Below are 27,413 nucleotides of genomic sequence, written 5' to 3' on the forward strand. Positions count from 1 at the left end.
TGCCAACAGCAGCAGTAAGATGTACCTCTGCTATATAACTTGCACTAAACAGGTACACTGCCAGCACTCTGTCAACTGTCAATCAGCCGTGCCAAGCATCGTTCCTTCCAATGAATCGTTCACTACGGATTTTAGCGCAGGTTGCAGAGCGGCACTTACCAGCTGACCAATGGTTCGTCGCGCCTTCCGTGCCCTGCCATGTGTCCTCGTTTCCTACTTCTCGTCTGTTTTCTTCTATTTGGGTTTGGTCCAGAGAGTTGGTGCTGTTTTTCGCGCTGTGTCGACCCCACCATCATGTCCAGTACTGGCAAGTGCGCCTCTTTCCCTCCCTTCTTCTTTTCCTGGGAGCCTTTCCTCAACGGAGAGCGCGACCAACGGAGTTAGATCCGTGTGTTTGGTCACTCGGCCCATACGACGTACATGTACGTTGCAGTGTAAGAAAAAAGAGAGACGGGAAATCGGAGACGGACATGCAGGGCCTCGTCACAGGTCAACGTTGAAGGACCTCCGAAGAGGTGTTTCGTTCTTTGGTACCCTCTCCTGGTTCTCCTTTTGCATCTACGACGTATTTCTCTCAATTTCTCCCTTTCCTCCACCCCATCACACGCACCCCTGCAATGGTTCGAAAGATGTATTACAGCCTCACTGCAACATCCAGGGGCAAACAGAAGTCAGAAATTCAGGGGTGGTCTCAGACGCGGCACAAACAAACGTCGCTCCTCTGGGACAAAAGTACAGTTGTGTAGCTGCATTGCACCCTCCAAGAGCCCCATCTCTCCGTCTTGTCTTTCAGCAAGGATCCTCGGGAGGCTTGTTGGGGGCAGCGGGTTGGTGGTCCAGTAAAACGTGGCCAAGAAACTGGGCTGAACTTGGTCTCCTCCCCGTTTTTATGTGCCTCGTTGCGGCTGTGGCTTTTCAGGGGCATTTACCAAAGGGAAAAGAAATAATAAAATAAAGAAACATTACCATTTTTAAAAAAGAAAACATAATGCGAGGCTTTGACATCATCGCAGAGCAACAGATTTTCCGTTGCAATAACAGAGCAGGCCGTTGGGGTCTAGGCCCTATACCATATTTTTGCTGGGAAATATGGAGGCAAGGAGCTGGTCTGAACAGCGTCGAAAAAGTAGGGGAAACGAGCCGCAGGGCTTTTCTCTAAGTCTGAGGGCATGTGTGCTGTTCGGCTGTCTCTTTACGGAGAACGTCGTACGTCGCACTGGACTCTTGTTACCCTGCGAATTGGTAAATAGTCAACTTGTGATGCCAATTTCCCGAAAATATCTTGTGTGTAGGACAAAGTGGACGACGGGAGATGGAAATATCAATATTTCTAAAGTACGATGACGATATTGACCAATATCAACGACAATACTTTATATTCGCCAAACTGGATATCTGGGGACACAATATGGGGCCGTATTGCTAGCTCCTTTAATAAAGTCCGAATTGCAGATTTCAAAGAGAATATAGCCATAAAGACGGAAAAAAAAAGGGTGGGGGGGGGGGGGAGAAAAGAGAAAAGCACAATCGACGCGTCTCAAACAGGAAATTACACAGACTTTTTGCCGCTATGGGAGGCTGAAAGATTACTCAGAAGCACAAAGTTGGCAAACAGTGAGGCGACAAGGGTGGCACAGGGGGTGGAATAGTCAGGCAATGGTTGGGGTATTGATCGAAATGTGTGTGCTATTACAAGCATGAAAACAGGTGCCGAAACAGCGGCATAATTTGTTGCATTTCAAAGGAGGACGAGAGAAGAGAAGGCAGTAGCTTAACAGTTGTGCGCAGTGTCCGGTCCCAAGAACGCGGTCCTTGGAAGAAACGCTGGAAGCGCCAGCACTTTGGCACTATCGGTCGGGAGCTGTTATTGTGCCTTACTTTATTAGGGAAAAAACGACGACGATCGTCTCCCTGTCTGTCTGTACGAAGTAATTAGTGTCCTGAGTTTAATGGAGACCACCGAAGAAAATGTGAGAAGCCTAATTACACATCACATTACGGCGTATTATTACAAACAAAAAAGGTTATTTTCGACACCCCAATTCCACTCTTGGAAGCCTGCTGAAATGCACCGTCGACAAGCCAAACTCAGAGACAGGTACAGGGATACATGTAGCCCTCCAAAGCCAAAAAAAAAAAACGGTTAAAAACGGCAAAGGCTTCGAAAATGAGGTATCTTGCTATTCCGGGCTCCGGGCTTTTGGATCTTCAACAGATACAACTTGTTTCGGTGTGGCCACCGGGTGGGAAGATCATGGAGAAAAGAAAGAAACCAATTGAACAAAAGGATCAAAAAGAAATGGGATCAAAGAAAGTGAAAAACGACTACTGAAAAGCAAAGGAAATGAAGATGAAGAGAAGAATCCGAAATTCACGCACCAGAGCAGGATCGTAAGGCCACGACGGCGATTCCAGGCAGATGAGGTATCTTTTTTTTTCGCTAGTTTAACGTCTCCTTCCGACACATTGCCGAATCGTATGCGTTTCTATCTTCTCCTTTGTGTTCTACGCTGCTTCAATGTAGACCTCCTCTTCTCTTGGTACTCTCTCATAAAATCATGCTTTCATAATTGTATTCCAATGCCAACGGCGACCAATACTAAGACACTCCGTGTGCAACTGGTCCGGTACCGGTTGCACCAAGACAGACTCGATAGCGTGTCGTCAAGTTTTTGGTAGCTTCTTTTTCTCTTTTTCGTCACAGCTCCTCGTGCCAGGACAACCCAAGGTCTAGGCCCTTCTATCAGAGATATCCTGTGACTGGCTAGCGTCAGATTGTGAGGAGAGGAAATACTGTGGCACTAGCACCTCGCGTCGTGCAATTCACTAGAAGAAAATAGGGAAAGGCCAGTTAAAGCCAAAGGACAAAATGGCGTTGTGTGGTCTGTCTGCCCGCGTGTGGCTCGCAGATCAAGCTCCGTCTCGTGAACTTGGAGTGGGGTCTCAAAGTTGACGAAACTTGCCTGATCAATAGTGTTTAATGGACCAACGGGTGTGCCTCCTGGCTTGACCTAGAACGACACTAGACTCTAAAAGGGGTGGGTGAGTTTGAAAACTTGGGAGGACACAGTTAAAGCCTTTAAAGCCTTGAAAGCAAGGCTTGATTTAAGTCTTCTATTTGTCCTTGTTTCTTCATTTCTTCACCTTTTATTTCTTTGTTTCTTGCGCCGTTTACTGTACATGTTGACTCACTATCCCTTGCTCAACACCTCCGCGGGCCGCTCTCCAGTCAATTCTCAAGCGCGTCCTTGTCATTTCCTGAGTGTCTCAACTCTGTACCGTTGCAGAAATAGTTAGCAGAGGGACTACTCCGTCCAAAGTACAGTGTACAGCTAGAAAAAATATGTATTGTCAATCGTCTCACTGCATCCACCCAGGCAGTATGTTTAGTCTACAGGCGCCATGGGGAGGCACGACGTTCGAAGTGTAGTGCGCCGTCGAATAACGATTCCGCTTTGGGCAAACTACCAGCTGCTCCACTCTTCCCTCGAGGCATTCCGCGCATCAAAAGAATTAATACGTCTTAGTATCGGATTTGGGCGATTTTCCCCCACTCAGTAGGCAGTCGGTAGTGAACGAGACAAGATGTCAAAACAGAAAGCATGTCCCAACAGCCAAGACTGTCTGATAGTCTGGCTCCATCTCCTCCGTAAAACAGGAGCCAAGTCAGTATTTCTGCATCTTACGCCACACTTGTTCATGGTCTGCTTGCGAGTGTCCTAGCTTTGCATTAACCATAACATCTTTTTTGCCACTAACCACATCTTAGCTTAATGGCTTCGGTTGTGGCTCATTGGTCCCCAGGGAACTCAAGTTAACCCAATTCCAACGTGACGGGTACGACGTCCTCTTCAGAACCCCAACAGCCGGCCGCCAAAGGGTTAAGGCATGTCGTACAAAGAAGAAAATAAAATACAATACCAAGGAAACGGGCCAAAAATGTACAACATTCGATGTCACATCCTTCCTCACCGTGCACCATGTGACTTCTGTCCCGCTGAACCCGAAAAGCAGTGTCCCAGCAGGGATAAGCAACAGGGGCCGGGAGCAGATGTACATATCAATACTCTTACTACGGAGAACTCCGTACCTCCAAGGCAACTTGGGTCTGTTTAGTTTCCTGGCCTGTCTACGCAACACTTTCATCTCTTTTTGCACTTTACGACTCCTCCCAGGTCTGTAAAACGCTGGCAGCTATGTCGGATGTTACAGGCGTCGTCGAAACAACTCCTCAAAAGCTCTTTTCAGTTGTTCTTTGCTATTTGAAGCTTCTTCTCTCTGCTGCTCGAAATATGCCTGTGACCCTTTCCCGGCCACTAAGCTCTTTCAGCTCGTCTCCTTTTGTCACTTTTATGCACCTCTCACGCTCTCTCGCCTCCCGGTCACCAATGGGCTGCCACTTGGACCCTCCTCTCGGTAAGGTTTGCTTTTAGTTTTAATTTCTCCACTCCCCTTGGCAGGACGGTAAACACACACCCTCTCAAGTTTGTTTTCTGTTCCCTTGGCTGCTTCGACCTGCTCCCAAATGGTTGCTCGTTTCTTTCCCGCCCTGGCTCGCCTTCCGCTTTTTTGGTCCCCTCCCAAATCCTCACCCTCTCTCTTTTCCTCCCTCTCTTCAACGGTAAGAAACACCCAGAGTCTAGACCTCTCATTGTCCGGGCTCCAACCACATCCACACCCCCCTCCCCCTTGACCACCATCAACCACCAGTGAGAGAGTGCGATCACCTTCGCAGAGAACATACTCGTAGATTTCAGTCAGCCGCAAGGTTTGTGCGCCGGGGGCGCGGGATTAGGATTTCAGCCTCTCCTTCAGGTTTTGCTTTGCTGGGACCTACCCCATCCTTAATCGTACCGTCCCTTGTATCGGTTCTCTTCCCGGCTCCTTTCTTTATTTCTCTGTCATGTTTACTCCGTTGCTCGCGTTCAATGATCGGCCCCCCCAAACAGCGCCCTACATGTGGACACTGCGACTTTGGATGAACTGGTGCATCATTTTTTCCCTTCTCCTGTCACTACACTGAATCTGCCAGCACAACTTCCTTCTTTCCCAACACGGACAGAACTCAGACAGATCCACTAAATACCAATACTTGACCCTCATTTTTCTCCAGACACTTGTTCTTTGTCCGGGTCCAAATGTACTCCGTACAACGTATGAAGTAGCTGGACGTCTGCTTATTGCGTAAAGAAAAAATAAGAACAAAAAGTAAGCCGCCACGACACTCTTCAAATGTTGATGGTAACGAGGCAGGAGCGGTCTAGCAAAATGCAGGAAACAGCTAATGACAAGCAGCAGACAGCATCCTTCCCTGAAAAGTCAATACTCCCAACGAGGAAAGAACGATCAACATCCTTGCCAAACACGACAAAGAAATTCGATAGTCTGGAGCACTGTACTCCTCTCTCACAAGACTTCCTCCGGCTTTCCGTTTTTCACCAGTCCAACACCCCTTTTCCTTTCTCCTTTTCTTCTATTCTCTTTCACGACGTTTCTCTAGTTCGCCAAACCGCCACCGACGCCTCTTTGGCCTTGTCCGTCAACACACCTGTCTGGGCTACACACCTACTCCAAAGATGCCTCCTTACTCAACCCCAATGGTTCTGTGAACGCCTCTCTCCAAACAATGGTATAACGCCTGAGAGGCCTTTTCCAGTCTTCAGTCTCTCCTTATATATTCGCTCTTCTCTCGTTTATCTCTTCTCAGCCTCTCCTTGGGTCACCTTGATCGAGCCCCCTGCCAAAGCTTGCCTTCACACCCTCGCCAAATTTGCAACGGCCTCTACAGCTTTGCCATCTTCAGCGGACCTTTTGCCGCTTCCTGCACCCACGCACTGACTTCGCCCCTACTACACCACAACATCTAGCTCTCGTTCATCATCTTCGCCAACTGGAGGATCCCCACAGCCCACGACAGGTTGGCGACCACGGACTTGCGTGACTAGACTAGCATTCAGCGACACCCGATTCCTGTGGCCAGTCGACAACGGAAGTCCTACCTGCGGGCATTTGGAGTGGCTGTTCGTGAAGGTCTTTTTACGTTTGCGGAACCCGATCTCGAATGCAACACGGAGAGCCGCGTATCTCTTCAGATATTGTACCTTTGGTTTCCGCAGCTACTCTGTCTTGGTTACATTTCTTTATTTTCGCCTACTGTCTCTACTCGGGGTCCAGACAACCTTTCCAAGTCAAGGCCGGTCTTGTCAGCACCTTATTTTATGATATCTCACCGTTGCTAGTCTTGTTTTCAGCCCTCTTTAGCCTTGAATAGCAGCGTTCCTAGGTAAGTGAACAGCTACGCGTTGGACCACTCACCTGTTTTCCTTGAGTCTCTCCTCCCTCCTCCTTCTCCTTGTTTCCTCTTTCTCTTCCCCTCTCTGCCAACTAAATTCGTCTGTTACCCTAGTCGAGCCACTCAGCCCATCACATCATAGACTCACTCCCTGCACCCTTGCCGGGCCAGCTCTTCGTTTTTGTCCACGCCCCTGTTCATTCCATTACTTTGTTCTTCCTCTTCTGCAGCCCCCCTTCCTCCCTCTTTCTCCCCCCCCCCCCGAACTGTCATCTGTCTCTCTTCTCGAATTACCATCCCCACCAATCCGATTAAGTTAGTCTGTCTTCACCCTGCTTGAGCATGGTTTGTTTTGTAGCAAAAGGAAGTGAAGCAAAAGGCTGGCCCTCAAAAGTCAAAAGCAGGCACCCATGGTAGACCACTTTCGTCAACTGCCTCTCCCACCTGTGCCCTGCAAAATGTTTTCGTGGATAGTCATCCCAGTCCTGTCTGGGCAAAGTGGATGCAATATCGTGGAATAAATGGCTACGCTGCCACCACTGATTGAAAAGAAAAGTGGCTGAGGAAATGGCAAACAACGAACATTGAAGACCGCTCGAGTCCCATTCAACACGCCGCATGGCTCGACTTCCCTTGCGCTACCCTCCTCCACGAATTCTCCCCTTCGTTGAAGAGGAAACGGGGCCTTGATGCAGGGACCAAGTCCACCTCACCCCCAAAGATCGGCGAACCTCCCCTCCATCACTCTATTTTCTGAACTTTGGCATCTGTTCCTGTGTTTGAACAAAATACATTTAGCATCTGGACCCTCTGGGCTGGCCGAACACGAGGGCGCACCGCCTACGGGAGAGAATCCGACCGCCTGTGCTACGCGTCTCCCCTAATCCTTACACTCCACCTCAGCTTTTCTTTTCTTTTACTTCCTCTCCTCCCCTCCACGACGTGATCTCTTCCAAACCAGTCTACTTCTTACTCTAGCTCCCTGTCACGACAAATACCGTCCGATCCACCCCTCTCAATGCTCCTTTTTACCGTGTATTCTGTTTCCCTCTCTTTTATTTTCTTTCATGGTCCCGTGGCCTTGTACCTTCTTCTCCCTCTCCTCTCCTCTCGCACCAAGGCCTACAATCTCGGTCACTAGCTCTCTATCAATTCGCCTCCTTGAACCCACCCCCGGTCATTTTCCTTGTCGTCGGCTTTGTCTTCATTTTCCCTGGCAAGCACGGAACATCCCGAATCACCTGTTCTCCCCTTCCACATCTCCTACAACACGCACTGCCCGAAAACGTCTCGTTCTTAACCATTCGTCTCTAATTCTCTCGGACTGAAAGCTTCGCCTCATATCCTTTCACCAAACCGTTCCAGGCTTAGCTACGCCTTCCTGATTTCTGTACGCGCCTGGCATCAAGAGGGACGAAGGGATCCGGCCCATACATCGCCACTAACGACGAAACAAGTCCCAACACGAAAAGGCAAGTCACTATACACATTAATCCGTACTGGGGAAGAGTAGGCGGAAGCACCTACCTGATTTCACCTTGTACGCCTTTCTTTCCTTCGAGCGGCCTGTGTTTTTGTGGTATGAATGATCACTCATGTACCCAAATGACACGGGGGTTGGCAATACACAAAAGACGTTCGCCGCCGAAGTTTTGTGTTTTATCTGTTGTATCAGTCATCTTCGTCCCCAGTTAACCTCCTCTCAATATCTTTTGCCTCTTTTTTCTGCCCTTACCTGTCCCATTTTCCACTTTCTCATCCCTTTCCTTTCTTCAGCTTGTATCTGGTTCTGTTTTCTACTCTCCTTTCTCCTTTCTTCTTTGTATTTTGATTTTGTACAGGGCATCTGCGCCAACCGGTTCCCAAGTCCTGGATCCATCTCTTAACATACATCACGGGCACCATCCCGACGCAAGAGGCAAATCACCCCCTCTCGAGAACTCAAAACGTTGGAGAAAAACCAAATTCTCAAAGAGTAAGAATTAGGGAGAGGGCGAACGAATCTACACAAATCGGTACTTCATCCTTTGCTCTGGACCACTTGGAGAAAAAAGCACCCCGCTCTCGACCCGGTTCCCTCAGTCGCCCAACTGGATTCTCGGTCTTCACCCCAATACACGGTTCATCACGCTTCCCATGATATTCAGCAACAATTTGCTCTTTTCGGATGCAAGAAAGAAATATCAGCCGCAACAAAGGCTCACTAAGTCTCTCCCACGACCAATGGAAGCAACACTGAGCTTTGTGCCTGGACGGTCGACTTCGGCCTTGAGGGCTGACCCGCTGTGTGCCTACTCGCTGCCATCGCCAGTTTCGGGCCAGGATACTCCCAGTACGCAAAGACATCGTACCCACACCAGCAATGCTTTAATCCTGCATAAACTGTCGCCTTGTTATTCTGCTCTCTTTTTTTTTTGTTTTGTTTTGTTTTTGCTCTGTTTTTGTTTCTCGTTTCTCCTACTTTCTCTATTCACTCTACCTTCTTTTGCGTCCATCCAGTCCGTCCTTTGAGCCGTTTTTCAGTGTCTGCAGACTTCTCGTTGCGGCTGACGAATCCAATATTGTACTTCTATGTTTTGGCGGGCCAATATTCTCTTTTTAGCGACTTTGACTCTGCTTCTTTCTATTTCCCTTACCTCCTCCACCATTCCTTTGGAATGTTATCGACCTGTCTTATCCTCAAAGATTTTTCTTTTCTTATGTGCACTCTTCCTAACGCTCCTTTCCATTTACAGGATTTGCTGGCGACAAATTTAGCCCTGCAGCGGTTCACCTTGGCGACAACATCAGCAATAGCAGCTCGCAAAGATCATATTCGAGTGACTCAAACTACTTTTCCCAAATCCATCTGCAGCAGGGACAAATCCCCAACGACTCGCAAGTGCCAAAGCACCGCCAATTCAACCCAAAGGAAGACTCGCCGTGGTCAGGGTCACGGCAACCCTCGACGATAGTGACAGAAGTATCCACCTTGGACGTTTCTGGCATATACCAGCAGCAACAGAAGCAACAGCAGTCTCAGACAGCTTCTTCTTTGGGCCAGAAACACGAAGTTGGGCAGATGAGCGTTTCCCTGAACCATCAGGTCTCTCTCGGCGGCCAGACGTCGTTGGGACACAATTCTCTGATCAACTCGCCAGCCTTTGGCCGCTCTTCTCTTGGACATTCGCTGAACGACGACACCTCCCAAGTACATCATCAGCAACATCACAACTGGAACCCAAGCCGGTCATTGTTCACCACACCCGCTGAATCGTACGGATCGTCACGAAATACACAGTCGCCCAAGTCAAATACGAACAACGGGCACAATTTTGTGCAGAAAAACGTGTCCGTTACAGGTCCGCAGTTTACCTCGACCATGTCGGGCAATTCAGGGGGACTGGGAGGTGACGGACTACGGCGCTCGCCAAATCTACAGCAATATTCTCAGTCTACGGAACAACAACACGACCAGCACTATCAGCAAACCCAACGACAAAGCCAGCAATTTTCAGCGCCTCAGGGACCCTTAGCATCTCAACCACGAACTATCCACGATAACAGCAACAGTGGCAATAACAATAACGTCAACCGTGACAGCCTAGGCACAAGCGGAAACTCAATGAACTACCGAAGCCATCTTTCGCCTAGTCCGGGGCTTGGTATGAATAGCTTCTCGTCCAAGCTGGGGGGCGGCATCCACCACAACATGCCGAGTCATTCGTCATTTCAAATGTACAATCCGCAACCCATGCATCACCTTGGCGACCACCACCAACAGCAGCAGCAGCACCACCATCACGGCCTCCCTAGCCCAACGCACACAGGGAACTCCATGCGGCTGATCCCCCCACCACTTCCATCACAGGCCGGAATGTCGGGCTTGGTACCTCCACCCCTGGGAAACAGCGGTGCCGGCCGCGGCTACTCACCATATAGCCACCCAGGGTCAGCACCACCACACTCGCCTGGCCTTGCGGGGCCGGTCATGTCCCCGAGTGGTCAGATGACGCTCGTTTCCAGTATGGGAATGCCGTATGGTGGCGGAGATGACAACCCTGGCAATGGTCCGGGCGACGGGTTCATAGGTGGTCGTGGTCGGCCACTCCTCTACAGCCACAACGCCCTGCACGTCCACCACCTAAACCCGCACCAAATTGGCCACCACCACCTTCCAGGCATTCTCGGCGGTAAGGGACTCAATGGACCTGGCGGACCCGGCGGCGTCCACGACCGGCCTTTCAAGTGCGACGTGTGCCCACAGTCGTTCAATCGCAACCACGACCTGAAGCGCCATAAACGGATCCATCTGGCGGTCAAGCCATTCCCGTGCAACTACTGCGATAAGAGCTTCAGCAGGAAAGACGCATTGAAAGTTGGTACCACCATAGAGCACCGCATCTGTTTATTCCCTTATTCTATTCGTCGACTTCTGTAACCCAAGCTAACCAACTCCCAGCGTCACCGACTAGTCAAGGGTTGCGGTGAGAGGCCATCGGACAACTCGAGCAACAACGTATTCAACCCAGAAGAGCTCCATCCCCCAAACGGCAGCGTTCTGAGCGATACGACTAGTGACGGTGGCCACGACAATCAAGGACTCCTACACTGATGACCTGGGGGAGATGTCCAAACTCTGCTTTATGTCTTACGATTTCCTAGACATTTTCTAGCGGCTAAATTTCTTATTTACGGCGTCTGGCTCTCGATTATAAGCCGATATTTGATTTCTATATTTTGTGTTATTTACAGGACTGCTTCTCCTCCGAAGGCTGGGCTTTACAACTTGGAACATTGGGCTATATAATATTATGTGTATGGGTCTCCCTTGGTACTTTGTTGTTTTATTTTATGTTATTTTCTTCTCCAATTGCTTTTGTTTTTCTGAAACAAACTGCATAATGTACATCACTGGATCTAAGGTAAGAAAGTCAAATGTGAAGAATTGACCGCGACTTAAAAGGAAATTCGACTGGTTTTTAGGGTTTTCGTCTGTATTAAGACACTAGATACTTCGAAAGAAATTTTTGGTGGCAAGGACAGGATCTATCATTGAATGACGGATATATTTCAAAAATCAACTCTGTTCAAATTTTTTCATCCTCTTGGTATTTAGGTTTTTTTTTTCAGATTTAAGGCGCCGAAGCCGTCATATTTTTTTTGGTGCCGCAATCGAATACTGCAGCATCTACGACTCTGCGTGCAATCCAGACCGCCTCCTTTTCACAGACAACAGAAAGTAAACAAACGCTCCTGACGGCCCCCACATTTTGCATCCGCTTCTTGCGCATGTCGTATTACCCCAACTCCACCACCGACAAACCCACCCACTCGTAAGTACACTCCTTTACCCGCGCAAAAATACCTAATACCAATAGTGGTAGTACTGGGAATGGGCCTTTTTGTCCAACATGCAATATCGTCAACAGCCCAGTCAGAAAAAAAAAAATTGAAAGAAACAGGATAGTATCAATGAGAGCCGAAACGGGATTGATGCAAACAAAATGGAAGACAGATAAAAAGACCTCTCGTTGATTTGAGAATATGGACCAACCAGAAAATAATAAAATAAAGCAAGGTAGAGCAAACAAGGAGAAACGACACACAATATCTCCCTCTTGAAAGGAGGTGGGACAAGGTGATACTGAAATCATTTAGTCTAAGACAAGGGGAATATGTTTCGATAGCACAGCAACCAGTGAAAAGACACAGGATTCAGGAAAGGGGCGAGCAGGGAACAGAGGTCTTCGGAAGAGGTTACCGAAGCCTTCATTTCAATTCCGATTACACGACACTTCAAGCAGTAAGTAAGTCTTTGCTCTCAGAAAACGCCCAAAAAAGTCGAATCAATGCATGAATAGAAAGCAGACAGCAAATTCAATTAGCCTACCCTTGGTCGCCGAGGGTACAGCATATGCTTCTGGGCGATGCATGCACTACATGCAATCGACTTATTTACATTCACACGTTCCTCTCCAGAAATGGATTTCGTCGCTCTTCAGTCTTGCGCTGTCGTAGAACAGCACGACGTTGTGTCAGCTGTCGCTCAAAGAGAGTAAATGTTCCCAAGCTGTGCCAAAAAAAAAGGATACACAAAAGTCAAAACCAACCGTAGAGACAAAAAAGGCTGGTATTCTGTAACTTAACGTTTGGTCGGCTCAATTAGATTAGATGAAAATTAACCCTCTCCCATCCCTCTTTCTCTTCTCCAAGGTCATGCGTCTCCCAGGTTTGAATGGCAAAGTTGGAGAAATGCCCAACGACAAAAGAAATTGTGTTTTGAGCGAACAAGTTGGAAACTTCCAAGCTAAAAACAAGAAAACTGAACTCCAAATATTATGACCAAAAGAAGACGAATATATACATAAGAAAGAAAAGAGTGAAAGAGTGACGAGACCTAAGGATGCTTGAAAATGCCAAGAATGCCATGGAAATAAAAACGGAAACAAAGTAAGTCCAATAAAATTCCAACTTCAAGCAAATCAAGACTGAGAAGTAAACGCCGAGAGAAAAGCATGAGAAAATGTGCAAAGTATGAGTGTGGTCTAGGCAGTACAGCCTAAGAATTCAGCGTTTTGACCATCATCTTGGCCTTACGCTTGTCGGGAACAACAAGGTGACGCTCTCGCATAACGCCCTTTATCGTGTCCGCCACTTTGTGGAAGCTGTTGGCGGAGCCCTTTTCCTGTGTCAGGCGAAGAATAGAAAGGTGGTTTCGCTTTCCATGCTCAATCACAGTAATGATCTCGCAGGCAAAAGCCACTTCTCGGATGCCGAGGTCTATAACCTGTCAGTACGAATGCACATCTGAGTCAAGAAAGGAATATGTGCAAAGGGAAAACCCACAGTTGCCAGCGCCAACCTTAGCAAACACGATGTTGCGCTCCTTGTCGACTTCGATATCCCGGATACCATAACGACGCCAGTCCCGTAGGAGCATGACAACTTCCTGGCGTGCACGGCGTTGCGACAGCCCCAGGCACAGATGCCGCGTCGCAGGCTTCACACGGAAAAGGCGCGATAGCCAGTTTTGCTGAGGCTCGATCTTGCGCGCATTAGGCTCGTCGTCGTGGTCGTTCCAGCTATTGCGACCTGACCGGCTGTTGTTCGAATTCTTACTCCGTTGGCTGCCGTTTCCGCTGTTCCTGCTCGTCCTGCTGGTCCGACTGTTCCCACTATTCATGCGCGACTGATGGGGCCGCTGCAGCGCCCCCTCCATTTCAAATTGACTGTCCCCGTCTGCCACAGACAGCTTCGTGTCGCTCTTGGAGGACGTCTTCCAGAACGGGAAAATAAAGCTCTTCTTCCTAGAGAGAGCGTACGGGGGTGCTTCAGCTGCCGATACGATTGTTGGTGCTTCGGTGTGGCGCGAAATCTGTGTAACACGGCGCTCAGACGACTCTACTGTGTTGTTGCGTATGTCGGTCTTGGACTGGCGCTTGAACCACGATAGTCTCGTGGGAAGTATTGAGCTTCGATCGCTTCCCCCGCTCATGGAGCCGTGGTTCGAGATACTGGTTTCTTCCACAATCGTCTCTGTAATTGGTTCAGGCCGGTACTTGATTGTCTTGTCCTGGCGACTCTGCGGTCGTTGCTGTTGACGTGACGATTGCTGTTCCATAGACGAGGGTTGCTTCCCGTTCTCCAAGGAGCGTTGATGCGTCTTCTCCTGCGGGTCAGAGACAGGACGCGCTTTAGTAGTCTCAGCACGGCTGACCTGTTTGGGAAGACTGAGAGGTCTCGGTGTTGTGATAGGTGCGTTGGACCGAGTAGTCGTAGGCGAGACTACGAGTCGGATGGTGTTCTCAGCCTGCGCAAGGTGAGCCAGTTCCACGATGTCCTGTGCCTTATGCACTGTGTTCTTCTTCGACGGTGCAGAAGATGCGCGCGGCTTGTCTTTATCTGCCAATGGCCAGTTCTCGTGCTTGGTCTCGTAGATAGACGGCAACGGAACCACGCCTGTCTTTCCAGACTGCGAATAGACGGGCGCCGAGACAATGCGACGGTCATCAGAGCCGTGAGAAAGAGGTGGAACGTTCACAATACGCGCCTGTAACTTGGTGTTCGAGGATGTCGCAACACCAATTGCAGCAGAGTCGATTCGTGCTTCTTTCGGCCCGGTGGCCGTCTTCGGTCTCTTTTGGTTTTGACCTTCCTTAGCACGCATAATTTCCCGCTTCACAGATTCGGAACGCGGCGGCGAAGGAGGCAGTGGTCTGGAGTGCCATGGCTTGTGCTTGTTCGACTGTGAAGCTTGCGCTGCCGATTCAGGAGGCACGGTCAGCTCAGGACTACTTAGTCGAAGAGAAAACGGTGAGTCCCTACTTTCATCCCTCTCGGAAGAATCGACAACCAAAAGCGAGCTCATGAAAGCATCATCTAGGTCCTTGGCAATCCTGCAGCTGAAATCCGTAAGGTCCTCGTTCCATACCGGCGTCGTGTCCCTGGGTTGCGAAACACCATTAGCGCCGCTCATGAGCGGTTCCGTGTCGGGGTCAGCTTCCTGAGCGGATGGCTTGCGTGCTTTGGAAAAATCCACGCCGCGTTTATGCCTTGATGTAGGGCGAACGCCCTGTTTTCCGTTCATGCTGCGCATGCTCCGTGTGCTGCGAATGGAGCTCATTGAACCGCGCGGCGCTTTCAAGTAAGCCGCTGACCCACGGCGTTGTTGAATATAGACCTTTTTCTTCGTTGCCGCTCCACTCGCCTTTGCCTTCATGGCTTCTGCTTGGACCATAGAGCGAACCTCGGCCTCGACGTTTGGATTGTTGCGGTGCACGACAATCTTCGCATGACTTGCTCGCGCGTCGCTGGGCTCCATGACAATCGAAGACTTATACGGGTCGTAAGACTTGACGGTTCCAGCTTCGGTACCGGCCTCTGTTTCCGCAACGTTGGAAATGACAGTAAACCGCGACACGCTCCGCTTGTGGCCCGCGGCATTTGACTGAGAGAACTTTCGAGTTGACACCTTCTTCGAGTAGACTTGATTGACATGGTGATAGTCGCTGACGGAGTGTGTGAGTGTCGGGTTGTAATCTTCTTGCTGCCGTTCTCGGTAGCCATGCAGCAGCCAGTAGAACAGTTTTTGGTCATTGGGCCTATGAAGCATGTCAGCAAAAGAATACCAATTTGAGAAAGAGGATAAAGGGTGCGTCATACTCATTGCTAACAAGTTTGGCAGCCAGGTCATCCTCCCGCAATGTATGCCACATGGAGCGAAGCTGGCGGAAGATCTGTGTGTCAATGCTTGCCAGATCGAGCGGTGTAACTTCCGTGCCTCGGCCGCCCTGGCCTTGACCATCAGTGCCACTGCTGCCAAGGTCGTCCAAGTAGCCATATTTCCATATAAGAGGATGCTGCCACATTTTGTTCATGGAAATGCGGACCTCCGGCTCGATCTGGAGGATACGATGGACAAGGTCTTTTGCATCCGGGCTGAAAGCGCCGGGCATTGTGTAAATGCCCTTCTTAGCTTTGGCCAGCATCAGGCCCATATCATCCTCATCAAATGGTAGTCTGCCGGCGAGCATAACAAAGAGAATCACGCCCATACTCCAAATGTCTGCCTTGTCTCCACGGTAGGGGCGGGCCTTGAGAAGCTCCGGAGCAGCGTAATGAGGGCTGCCACATGACGTCTGTAGCTGATATCGTGGTCCTTGGTGCAAAGCAGCCATGCCGAAGTCGGCGATCTTGATTTGGCCATCCGCCTTTAAGAGAATGTTTTCTGGCTTCAGGTCGCGGTGGCAGATGTTATATGCGTGACAGTACTGCACGGCACTCATCATCTGCCGGAATACAAAGATAGAAACCTCTTCGGTCATAGCACCATTCTGACTAACGTATGTGAAAAGATCGCCATTCTCGACGTATTCGAGAATTAAGTAGCTACAAGTTGTTAGCTTGACCAATCCCTCTTATTGACAGTAAATTGCAACAGAGCCGTAAGTGCAGTCCAACTCCACTTACATCTCATTGCGGTTCTCCCAGATGTCGTAGAGCTTCACAATATTAGGATGCTCAATCAGCTTGAGAATAGCCACCTCGCGTTCAATAGCAAGCGGCATACGACGAACGCCGTTAATGTTCTCCGGCAGGTTGCTGTCGAATTGGTCGAGCTGGGCAATGCTGCCAGACTGGGTCATGCGAGCAGTTTTCTTGGCGATGATTTTGACAGCCACAGGCTGGTGCGTCGTGCAATGGCGGGCAGCCCGCACGCGCGCAGAAGAACCCTTGCCCAGCGTCTTGCCGAGCTGCCAGGGGCCGATATGGGACTTCTTATTTGGGAATCCGTCGCAGGAAGAGTACTGTGATGCGCGCTTGGAGTCAGCTGTATGCCGCGAGTCCCCAGATGTAGCTGAGTGCCGCTTGCTGGCCTCGGCAAGGTCCAGTGGCGGCGCATCGGTCATGTCGTGGTCAGCGTCTTGCTGGTGATGGCGCTGCCGTTGCTGCTGCTCGTAGGCTTGTTGTTGAGCATGTTGGTAAGCAGCCTGCTGCCGGTACGCTTCTTCGTATTCCTGCTGGTATTCTTGGTAGTACTGGTCAAGTTTCCGCTGCTGTCTATCGACAGATGGCGGGCTGGGGGCGGCAGCAGACACGGATGCTGACAGCTTCATGGCCACCGTAGCGTCCGAGTTCCCAACATATGCGGCGGCAGCATGCTTGCTGGTCGGGGCAGGTTGCGGTGCGTTCGGAGTGTTGGCTCGAGACGTGGCATCGCCAAAGGGCACACGGGTACCCGTCCGGCTGGAGCTCACGTGCAATGCCATGGCGGCCTCTGTGTCGACACAATTTGGTGAAGAGCTATTGCATGCTTCGAGGAGCAGGATTATGGACGACGAGTAGATGGGAGCAAAAGATGAGGCGAAAGAAGAACTAGAATAAGAAGAAGAGAACGGAAAAATGCACGTGCAAAAAAACAGCAACAACAAAAGTCAACAAGGCTGATGCTAGATGCAAATTGCCGGATAAAAAGAGCGAGGGCAGGGTGAGCTGCAAGGACAAACAACACAAAAGGCAACCGACCGGGTTTTGTTGATTACCCCACGCGGCGTAAGGTAGAAGACTGGGAGTTGTTGAAAAAGAGAGAGAAGGGGAGGATAAGAGGCGAAGAATTGAAGAAAAGTCAATCGCATCAAGAGAGCCGGATGGGAAACCACGCGTTGGGAAGGGGGTTGTTGCTGCGACACGCGTTTACCGATAGCTCTTTCCAATTCTGTGGCATACAACAGTGGTTGCCCCGGGTGCCAGATGGATCAGAGTTCCGGAATCCAGTTGACAAGGAAAGAGGCACTGGGGCCGCTCTTGCCGCATCAAACACTTCCTTGTGCGAGTATCGTATACACGCGGAAGGAGGGGCAGAGCTACGAGGCATGTGGTACTTTGCAAATATAGCAGGCGCCCTGCGCGAGGAAGGTACAGTCGGTACATCTTAGCAGCTCACAATACAAACAGCCTCACTTTAAAAGGGAGTCGTCAAGAATGAAGACAAATAAGAAACGGAGCTCGCAAGGGTCTGCTTCGATGATGCAGCGCTGCAGAGCGCAGGGAAACGGAATGCGGACATCCAGGTCGAATTTCTGAGAGCGGGGCGGCCAAGTTCAGGCGAAAGCGACCGTCGCGGCGACAATACGTCGTAGGACAACAAATAACAAAACGGACAAGGCTATATCAGGCGAGGATAAATGGGAAGAGTAGGGCATAAGGGAAGAGGGAGGTCAAGAGGGTGAGCGCTCATTTCAGACAAGTTGGATGTCTCCCTGCTCAGGGATAGCGGGACAATGGAGCAGTCAAAAAAGGGCCTTTGGCACGCTGATTGGCATGCTGCGTCACAGAAGCGATGGCAACGACTGGCATTTGGTTAAAATTGGATGGCACGATAAAATGCTTTTCCTTGGAAATGTATTACAAGACCGAAAAAGCACAGTACTGGAGCAGAAAACGAGGGAGAGAGACAAGAACAGCTCTGTCTGTTTGTTTGCACCGAGGCAATCACTCAGCCCGCCAAGGTAGACATTCACCGGACTGGTGACTTGTCGTCCCGCCGCCGATGGCGCAGAATCGAGGGCCCATATAAATCTGGCATTGTCTTTACAAATATGCCGTGCGTGCGCAGAGAGGAAACAGGACAGCCATGCAAGCTGATCTCAGACGACGGAACGGATCGGTGGAATGGGCGAGGGGGCAGAGTAAAGCGCACTGGCCGGTAAGTATCACTCGGTGCAGCCAAAGTGTAGCACGGCGTAGTCAGAGCAGGTCGAGTGGCACATGTGCGTTTAATGATAAAGTAGTGGTCGGAAAGACCATCGACATGTCATCAATTGTAAGATGTCATTCAGAATGGACTGAGGATGTCAATAAACTGTGACCCAGTGCTATTAACCGGGAAGGTGCAGACCAGCCTCTCTTAGTTTAAGTGCTCGTGCCCCATAATTAATTATGTAATCATGAGTCTCCGCATCACGGACGCGTTCAGGCGCGTGCCCCACCAAAAAGTCACTTCACAAAGCGTGTCGTGCACTCTTCACGATCGCCACGCTGCGCAACGTCAACGCAGCACCGAACCGCACCCCCAGCAGCCACAGCATGGCGGGGCCTGAAGCATCCAGCTCACGGCCGAGGCGTCCGCTCGACAACGGCGGCACAGACAACGACAACGGCCTCTCTCCTAACCCCAATGGCCGACCAGCGAAGCGACTGCGGCCATCTCTCGAGCCCGACGAGGCGAACGACATCCGCCGTAATGACGATGATGCCAGCGACAGTGACGAGGACGAAACCGCAAACGAGACATACTACTCCACAACCAGCGGTCGCCGGTCAAATGGCGTCGGCACGGCTCCCCGGTCCAAGACCAAACCAACGTTTCAGCCCGGCGCCATCGTGCGCGTGACACTCGACAACTTTGTCACATACGAGCACGCCGAGTTCGACCCGGGCCCGAGCCTGAACCTAGTTATCGGGCCCAACGGCACGGGAAAGAGCTCGCTCGTGTGTGCCATTTGCCTGGGCCTCGGTTTCCACTCCAATGTGCTGGGCCGCGCGACGACGTTTGGCGACTTTGTCAAGCACGGCCGCTCGCATGCCGTTGTCGAGATTGAGCTGCAGGCTCGCGAGGACGAGATCGAAAATCACGTTGTGCGCCTACGCATCAACCGCGAGGACAACAGCCGAAAGTTCTGGCTCAACGGCCAGGAGGCGCCCCTGAAGCGCATACAGTCGCTGATGGCCGAGATGCGCATCCAGGTCGACAACCTGTGCCAGTTCTTGCCCCAGGACCGCGTGGCCGAGTTTGCGGGGCTCAACTCTATTGACCTGCTTGCAAAGACGCTCGAGGCTGCGGCGCCCCTCGACATGAAGGCAATGCAAACGTCGCTGCGCGACATCTACCACGCACAGCGCGACGCCGAGAAACAGATCCAGATTGACAGCGAGCAACTGCGCATTCTCGAAGGCCGGCACCAGACACAACAGGCAGACGTGGAACGGTACCGGGAGCGTGAGGAGATTCAAAAAGCCATTGACGACCTCGAGGATTGCCAGCCACTGGTGCACTACTACGAGGCCAAGCGTAAGTACCGCGAGCTGAAAGAGGAGCGGCGTAGAGCCAACCGTGATCTCGCAGCTCTGACGTCCCGTCTGCAACCGACACTCGAAGCCATCAGTTCCAAAGAGCAGTACCAGGAGCAGCTCAAGGCTGGGCTCAGCGTACGGACGGCGGTGCTGCAGAGTGCCGAGCAAGCTGTCGGGCAAGCCCTCGCCAACATAGAGCGCTATGAAGACGAGATCCAGTCGGCCAACGCCCAGCATTTGGCGATGGGTGAATCCCGCGACAAGAAGAGAAAGGACATTGCAGCCACCCGGCAAAAGATCACGAGCCTCGAGGCCCGGATCAAGAACAAGCCGCCCGAGTTTGTCGCCTCTGAGTGGAATATGAAGATTGTGCGTCGTCGTCCTGTTACGGTTGCTGTTTGCTATTTTTGCTGTTTTTGCGATTTCTGCACATGAACTGCCATTGCTAACATTGTTTGTCCCTTCCAGCGAGACAAAGAGCATCAGAGACGAGAAATTGAGCAAGAACGTGGCGAAATCGCGAGCGAAATGACCCGTGTCAAGGGCGAGGCCTTTCGCTTGCAAACCGAAAAGAAAACGGTCGAAAACGACATGGCGGCACTCGACTCGCAGCGTGGCCAGCAGATCAGTTTCCTGCGGCGGATTGCACCCGACGTAGCACGTGGATGGGCGTGGCTTGAAGAGAACAAGGGCCAGTTCAGCAAGGAGATTTTTGGACCGCCGATGGCGACCTGTTCGATCAAGGACCAGAACTACTCCAATCTCATCCAGATGCTGTTTCAAAACGACGACTTCCTTTGCTTCACGGCGCAGAGTATTGAAGACCACAAGAAGCTCAGCAACCAGTTCTACGGAGCCATGGGCCTGTCCGTGACGATTCGGACGTGCACCACGCCCTTCAGCTCGTTCCGGTCGCCTTTCAGCCCGGACCAGCTGGCATCGATGGGCTTCGAGGGTACAGCCATCGACTTCATCGAGGGCCCGGAACCGGTGCTCGCCATGCTTTGCGCCGAACGGCGATTGCACCTGTCCCCGGTCAGCACACAACAGCCCCGGCCAGACCAATACGACACAGTGGTGGCCAACGAGAACATCATGACTTGGGCCTCCAAAGACCTGGTGTATCGCGTGAACCGGCGCCGCGAGTACGGTGCCCATGCTGTCTCGACAGCAGTGCGGGACGTTCGTCCAGGCCGCTACTGGACGACAGCGCAAGCAGATGTTTCTGAGAAGACGGATCTTCAACGGAAACTGGACCAGTATAACAACGAAATACGGAATCTGCAGGAAGAGATGCGCGGTCTCAAAGAGAAGATGGCCGGACCACTGCGGATGAGCAATGAGATTGACGCAGAAATAGTGAGTCGAGCCCCGGTGTGCAAGGTGTGCAATGCTGGCCCATGTTCATTCCAATCTAACACAATTTGTCTAGGAACGCCTGCGCGCCGAAAAGAACCAGCTGCAGTCCGAGTACAACAAGTGGCTGGCGCTACCGGAGAAGGTTCTGGCCGAGAACAACACGCTGAACCAGCTGCGCGAAGAGCACGCGGACCTCAGCGCGCAGCGGCAGCAGCTCGTAGCAACGCTCGACGACCTGGTGCAGCAAAAGGCCAAGGCGGTGTTGCGGCACGCCGAGCACGTGGCGCGGCTGCACGAAGCGTACCTGGCGTGTATGGACGTGCAGGTGCGCGAAATCGAGGCGGCGTCGGACGTGGCAGGCCTGCAGGCGCAGAACGCGCACCTGACGGCCCTGCGGGCCGAGAAGCAGCAGGCCCTGGCGGACATTGTGGCGAATCTGGCGGTGCAGCGCGATCTCGGCGAGGCAGCCATCCAGGAGGCGCACAACATTGCGCACGAGGGCAGCGAGCGGTCGCTGGCGCTGCACGCGCTGGCGCAGACCAAGACAACCGAGTCGCTGCAGAACGAGGTGGCGGCGGAGCGGGCGAAGCTGGAACTGACGCGCGCCGTGGACGAGGGCGTGCTGGACGAGTACGAGCAGCGCGCGAGCCGGATTGAGCAACTGCGGCGCGCACTGGCGACGACCACGGCCGACTTTGAGGGCATGGCGGCGCAGGTGGCCGACGTGCGCGGGCGGTGGGAGCCGCGGCTGGACGACCTGATTGGGCGAATCAACGACGCGTTCAGCTACAACTTTGAGCAGATCAACTGCGCGGGCGAGATCAGCGTGCACAAGGACGAGGATTTCGACAAGTGGGCGATTGACATCCGGGTCAAGTTCCGCGAGAACGAGGAGCTGCAGAAGCTGGACCAGCACCGGCAGTCGGGCGGCGAGCGTGCGGTGAGCACGATTTTCTACCTGATGTCGCTGCAGGCGATGGCGCAGGCGCCGTTCCGGGTGGTGGACGAGATCAACCAGGGCATGGACCCGCGCAACGAGCGGATGATGCACGAGCGGATGGTGGAGATTGCGTGCCACGAGCACACGAGCCAGTACTTTTTGATCACGCCCAAGCTGCTGCCGAACCTCAAGTACGACGAGAACATGACGGTGCTGTGCATCGCCAGCGGCCCGTTCGTGCCCGATGGCGAGGCCAAACTGGACTTCCGCAAGTGCATGGCGACGCAGCGGCGGTTGCTGGCAGAGGCAGCGGCGTGAAGTGACGGTATAAGGGTGTGTGCCAAAAAAAGATATCCATGTATATACGGACGTGATGACCAGCGAGGTGTACTTATGACGGCTTTTTTTATTTTACATGTTGTCTTTAATACCGTAAGTTTACTGTTTAGGAAACATGATATGAGATGATGGTATCAAACAACCTTTAGAACAAAAACAATTTTCAAAATAATGACAAGTGAAATTAGAAATAATAATAATAATAATAATATAAGTCAGCGTTCATTCGCACATATGTATGGTATCACACTTTTGGCCATTAATCGATGTTTCAACAGGGCTGCAGCCTCGCCAAGCGAGTAGAGCAGCACTCGTCCCTTGCAGATTGTGTTCTTGGTGACGAACAGCACGAAAAGAAAATAAAACATCAGTTTCCTTGGCAAGCCAAGAATATTACGTGCCACCTCTCCTCGTGTTCTATTACTACTCTTCCTTATCTCGACACTTTGGCATACCCCTTAATATTCCTTAATTTAGCCAGACTATAGTTCCTTGCCGCATATATCCACTGAACATGATGGATCGACAGAGAGGAACGCGTAACAAATAGATAATAAAACCGGTTGCCTTGGGCAATCCTTTTGGCCGGATATGAAGAAAGTCGGCTGCAGAACAAGCAGCATGAGTGCATGAGTGCATGAGTGCCAGTCGTCGGTCCGTTCTAGAATTAGACGATATCAAGCAGGAAAAGGGATAAATACCTTTGAGATTGTGGATTTATTCTTGCAATCGGGTTTACAAAAAGACGAAAGGCAGAAAATCAATCAGAGAAAAAACAAGCTTTGCAACTCAAGATAGAAATATAAATTGCAAAAGCCAAGCTCCCCAATATGTCGCACAGGAAGCCGTCAAGATCCTTGGAACAGAGCAGCATGTACAGATTGCACTTTCACTTTATGTGCCGTCTCTCTCCTGGCCAACGATACAGGAGACGAGAAGAAGCCACGGGTTGGCAGCAGGACGACGGAAGCTACTTCGGTGTCTAGTTTATTCTGCATGGGGTGTTGCGCTATCTTCCATTATCCACCGCAGACAGGCTGGGATCTCGACCCTCAAACAAAACGGATACAACAGCTTAGTAGCAGAGACGGCTCTTTCAAGGCATCGTCTGTTGGCGCAGCTATTAGCCGAGAAGGGCCAACATGAGCGAGGCTCATCTCAACCAGTTGGCCCTGCCCTTTACCCTGACCCTTTTTGTCATTTTCAGCAAACAGAATCGTGCGCACTGACATCATGTCGCAGCCAGGAGACGCTGGTGATAGGATATCACGATGCTCTGCCGCAGTTTCCAAGCGAAATCCAGACGTGCAGTCACCTCGTCTGCCGTGCCATGTTGTTGGATGCCACGGATGAGAGTGTTGATACTTATTTGACAGGGTGTTACAGAATACTTTGTTTAGGTAAGCTCCAGATTCGATGCAAGTAAGCCACATGGCTAAAAGAAAGCCTAGCCGTAGCAGCACTGCGACCATTAGAGTTCATCAAGTTCGCCTGACACCATTGACGTTGTTGGATCGTGGTCATGTGACTCTGAATCCATGGTTCAGTCCTGACATTCACTCGTATCGACGTAAACCTTTCTCCAGCACCTTAAAGATTTTTGACAATCCGTCGCCACGATGCTCATACCAGCATGGCCTTCAGACAAACACCTCGACTGGCGACAGGAGCCGCACGCCGCGCTCTTCTCGACACGATATACGCAAGGTTCAAAGGTCTCGAAAAAGGATCCAAAGAATACACGGAGCTAGCAGAATCGGGCAGAGTATGGGAGGAGTACCACCAGCCAGGCGACTTTGTGAAGATGGGCTACTTGAAGTGCCGAGAGGTATGAAGGCATGGTTTTTCTCAAACAGGCGGCTTCTTTTGTAGACTGTACGAACTGACATACCGCGCAGGATGCAGCTGAGACCCTCGCCCAGATCGACGACTTCAGGAAATCTATGCGGTGTCCTGCGAGCAAACGGGGTGCCCAGATGGTTCCCTAATATTCCCATCAGTCCGTGATGATCGAGAACAATACCCGGCCCCCTGGTGACAGTATTATGATGTACGAGGAACTGGATGAACGCCTTTTTAAGCCGGTCAACCTACCCACGCTGTCCATCCACAAATTGGCCAAAGCAACGCCGATTCCGCGGCTGGAATGGCCGAAGTCGATCACGTCCAAACGAGACGCGCTCGAGGTTATCGAGCTTCGAAATCATCTCGTAGCCAGTCAGTGGATCGCCGAGTCTGCATTGAACCACCAGGGCGAGGACGGACTCAACGAGGACGAGGTGTGCGCTCTCTCGGCCTTGACAATGAGAGACCTCGATGACAGTGGGCGTGGCCTGTATCCATGGTCATGGGGGCCGCGCGTCTGCCTCGGCCAGTACCGCCAGACGCCGATCGGCGTCAGGAGCAACCCGATGGCCGTATTCCCCTACCATCTCGAAGTCCCCGCATGCACGCGGCGCTACTTTGCGTGGCGAAAGCGTATGCACAAGGAGAGGGTCCTCCATCCTCTGATTCTCGCCTGCCACGCGATGGTTTATTTTCTACAAATCCATCCCTTCGTTGACGGGAACGGTCGCGTGTCTAGAATGATAATGCAGGACTATCTGATGCGGCAGGGATATCTGCCTAGCTACATGAAGTACCTGGACCGCGACGAGTACTTGAAGATGATCCATCACGCCGCTGATGGCGATCCCTCGCTGCTTATCGACCGCGTCTTGACTTCGCAGATGGACTTTTTGTATTCTTACATGCTCGATGATCTGTCCAGCGGCTCGCCTACACCAGTCAGGTAGAGGGTGGGCCATTGGCTGCGTTTCTTTTGTTTTGTTTATTTTGTGTCCATGTCCAATTTTGATACCCCGGAGTCACACTCCATTGTTTTATTCCAGTACTGGGAGGATGCATTAGCAAACGGCGTTTGTTTGTGAATGGCCAAAGCGTATAGGCGGGACGCATGCTTGTCGGCTGCTCAACGGCAGAGTTAGAATCCAATGTTTTGATATCCACGTCATGTCCAGACTGATCTTTTGTACATTCGTGAAAGCTGATATTTCTTCAGCTTTATGGGGTCTTGTTTTCCGCTTGTTCCAGCTTTCGGCTAACAACATTCCGTATCCGAGAAACACAATCTTTACCGACATTCTCAGTAGCCGCGGGCCGTGGCACGGCATAAGTCGATGCACGGAAGCGGGAGCAACGTATGGAGGACTGGTCATGACATATTGTGCATGACAAAGCTGCCACTAATACGGATCCCTAGACACAAACTATCGACCGCTCTGATCTCTACTGGCCTTGTTTACTTTGTGACACGACTGGATTTCATCCTCTTTAAACGACAAGAGTATCGAAAATTATGTGCCATTTTGCCGTCTCGTGCCGATACTCCCGAAAGCGCATGCTAATTTATATAATGGATTGAAGCCTGCACATCAGTGGCGCACGAAAATAGGACGATAACAAGAGTATTCGAAGCAAAAACGTCATACATACGGTCGAGTGGCACAGCAGGAAAATGGTGCACTTTTGTGTCTTTTGAGCAGCTGGGTATGCTCGCCTTGTCTCGTAACTTGGCTCGCTCATACTCACATGGAGCTTGACAGACATTGCGAAATTGAGCAAAAACATGGCGTCTGCCGCACAAAGACGGCACTGCCCGGCCCGCGTGGGACGAACAGACACGCCACAGAGTGCGCCCATCTACGTCGTGTGTAGCCAGACTTTATTCGCCGAAATAACGTGTCGTGCACTTTTCGTGACGGTGCGTCGTACATGTTTTGCACCACGCTTGCATGAGTACGTACGTACGCACTCTACATGTGTGTGCGTGTGTGCACGGGTGTGACATCAAGCATTCACATCGGGATATTTTTTGTGTGCTTCGCGCCACAGGGTTGCACGCCGTATCTCAATATCAGACTGGCAAATTCCGTCGTCTATGTCAGTGGTCCTTCCGTTCTCTTCACCGTGTTTCTCTCGCTTGATTACGGCTGCATTGCCGATATCCATTACGCATCGTTTTTCTCAACGACCCGGACTTGGATGACAGCCATGGATTTCTGCCCATCTCTCGGGGCGGTTCCATGTTCATTTCGTTGTATCTATGTCGTACAATCAGCCATACCGTGGCCAGACGTTGTTACACCGGAGTCTTTACACCGGACCCAGACGAATCTGCCAGGCGGTTGCGATTCCGCACAGGCCACAGACCCTTACTTTGTGTCCGGGACTATGTCGTGGTGACCAGCCACAATGCCATTAACAGACGGCACATATTGTCAGGTGTCTGTCAGCAAGCTCTAGCCTGGAAACTGTGCGTCTCGTCCCACGGCGGGAGAGCAATCGGCCAAAGATCAAATTTAATTTACAACCAAACAATCAAAAGACCTGGTAAATCGGTACGGCTGATGTTCTTAGGGGTGCATTTTCAAATGGTAACGACGTAATCGAGCAGGGGTTGTATCAAAGGCCACCTGCCAGTATTTGTTGGTGACATTACGACTTCGCTGTACCTTTGTGCAGGAGCCTGGCCTGGCCACTGTGGGATTTTAAACGTTGTAGTTTCTCCGTATGTCGTACGTGCAGGTGGATTGTCGATTACAAAACACTTTCCAACGTAAAGAGATGGAGTGAGACGGCTACCCTTGTCGAGCACAACCTCAGTGACACCTTCCATGGACGCCGACGAAAAGTCGAAAGGACGCAAAGGAAACAATGTCGTTAGAATGCACAGAAAAGGCCGCGAGACAGGACACGCCTAACGCAGAATGCAAAGGCCAGACCTGCCGTTCGTTTTGCGCCTCCCCTGGGCATCGTAGCATTGGAGGGAAATCAGTGGCCTCCCTCTCATGGACCGCAAAGATGGCGAGGCCGGGCCAGGCCAGTAAAAGGGGCCTTTGGCAGAATCAGGATGCCCGCTGTGGCGTG

General features: G+C 51.3%; 5 protein-coding genes across 5 annotated transcripts; 4 read left to right on the forward strand and 1 right to left on the reverse strand.

The window, feature by feature from the left end:
• Positions 1-8,515: 8,515 nt before the first annotated feature.
• Positions 8,516-10,886, forward strand: SPSK_08639 (c2h2 finger domain containing protein; the record flags this gene model as incomplete). Its single annotated transcript, XM_016735230.1, has 3 exons — positions 8,516-8,624; positions 9,028-10,649; positions 10,734-10,886. 3 exons carry the CDS (start codon positions 8,516-8,518, stop codon positions 10,884-10,886), a joined length of 1,884 nt encoding a protein of 627 aa, XP_016588166.1.
• A 1,947-nt stretch (positions 10,887-12,833) lies between these two features.
• SPSK_08321 (serine/threonineeeee-protein kinase) lies at positions 12,834-17,043 on the reverse strand (the record flags this gene model as incomplete). Its single annotated transcript, XM_016734922.1, has 4 exons — positions 12,834-13,054; positions 13,121-15,375; positions 15,437-16,162; positions 16,244-17,043. The coding sequence occupies 4 exons, from the start codon at positions 17,041-17,043 to the stop codon at positions 12,834-12,836; spliced, it is 4,002 nt and encodes a 1,333-aa protein (XP_016588167.1).
• A 1,816-nt stretch (positions 17,044-18,859) lies between these two features.
• Positions 18,860-22,463, forward strand: SPSK_08376 (SMC5 protein; the record flags this gene model as incomplete). Its single annotated transcript, XM_016734975.1, has 3 exons — positions 18,860-20,215; positions 20,315-21,205; positions 21,279-22,463. 3 exons carry the CDS (start codon positions 18,860-18,862, stop codon positions 22,461-22,463), a joined length of 3,432 nt encoding a protein of 1,143 aa, XP_016588168.1.
• Positions 22,464-24,117: 1,654 nt separating this feature from the next.
• Positions 24,118-24,472, forward strand: SPSK_10054 (uncharacterized protein; the record flags this gene model as incomplete). Its single annotated transcript, XM_016736614.1, has 2 exons — positions 24,118-24,312; positions 24,383-24,472. The coding sequence occupies 2 exons, from the start codon at positions 24,118-24,120 to the stop codon at positions 24,470-24,472; spliced, it is 285 nt and encodes a 94-aa protein (XP_016588169.1).
• Positions 24,473-24,490: 18 nt separating this feature from the next.
• Positions 24,491-25,279, forward strand: SPSK_09731 (uncharacterized protein; the record flags this gene model as incomplete). The annotated part of the gene is made up of 1 exon (XM_016736301.1): positions 24,491-25,279. One exon carries the CDS (start codon positions 24,491-24,493, stop codon positions 25,277-25,279), a length of 789 nt encoding a protein of 262 aa, XP_016588170.1.
• Positions 25,280-27,413: the final 2,134 nt, after the last annotated feature.

The sequence above is a fragment of the Sporothrix schenckii genome (genome assembly GCF_000961545.1).
Source record: "Sporothrix schenckii 1099-18 chromosome Unknown Cont44, whole genome shotgun sequence".
NCBI classification, from domain to species: Eukaryota; Fungi; Ascomycota; class Sordariomycetes; order Ophiostomatales; family Ophiostomataceae; genus Sporothrix; species Sporothrix schenckii.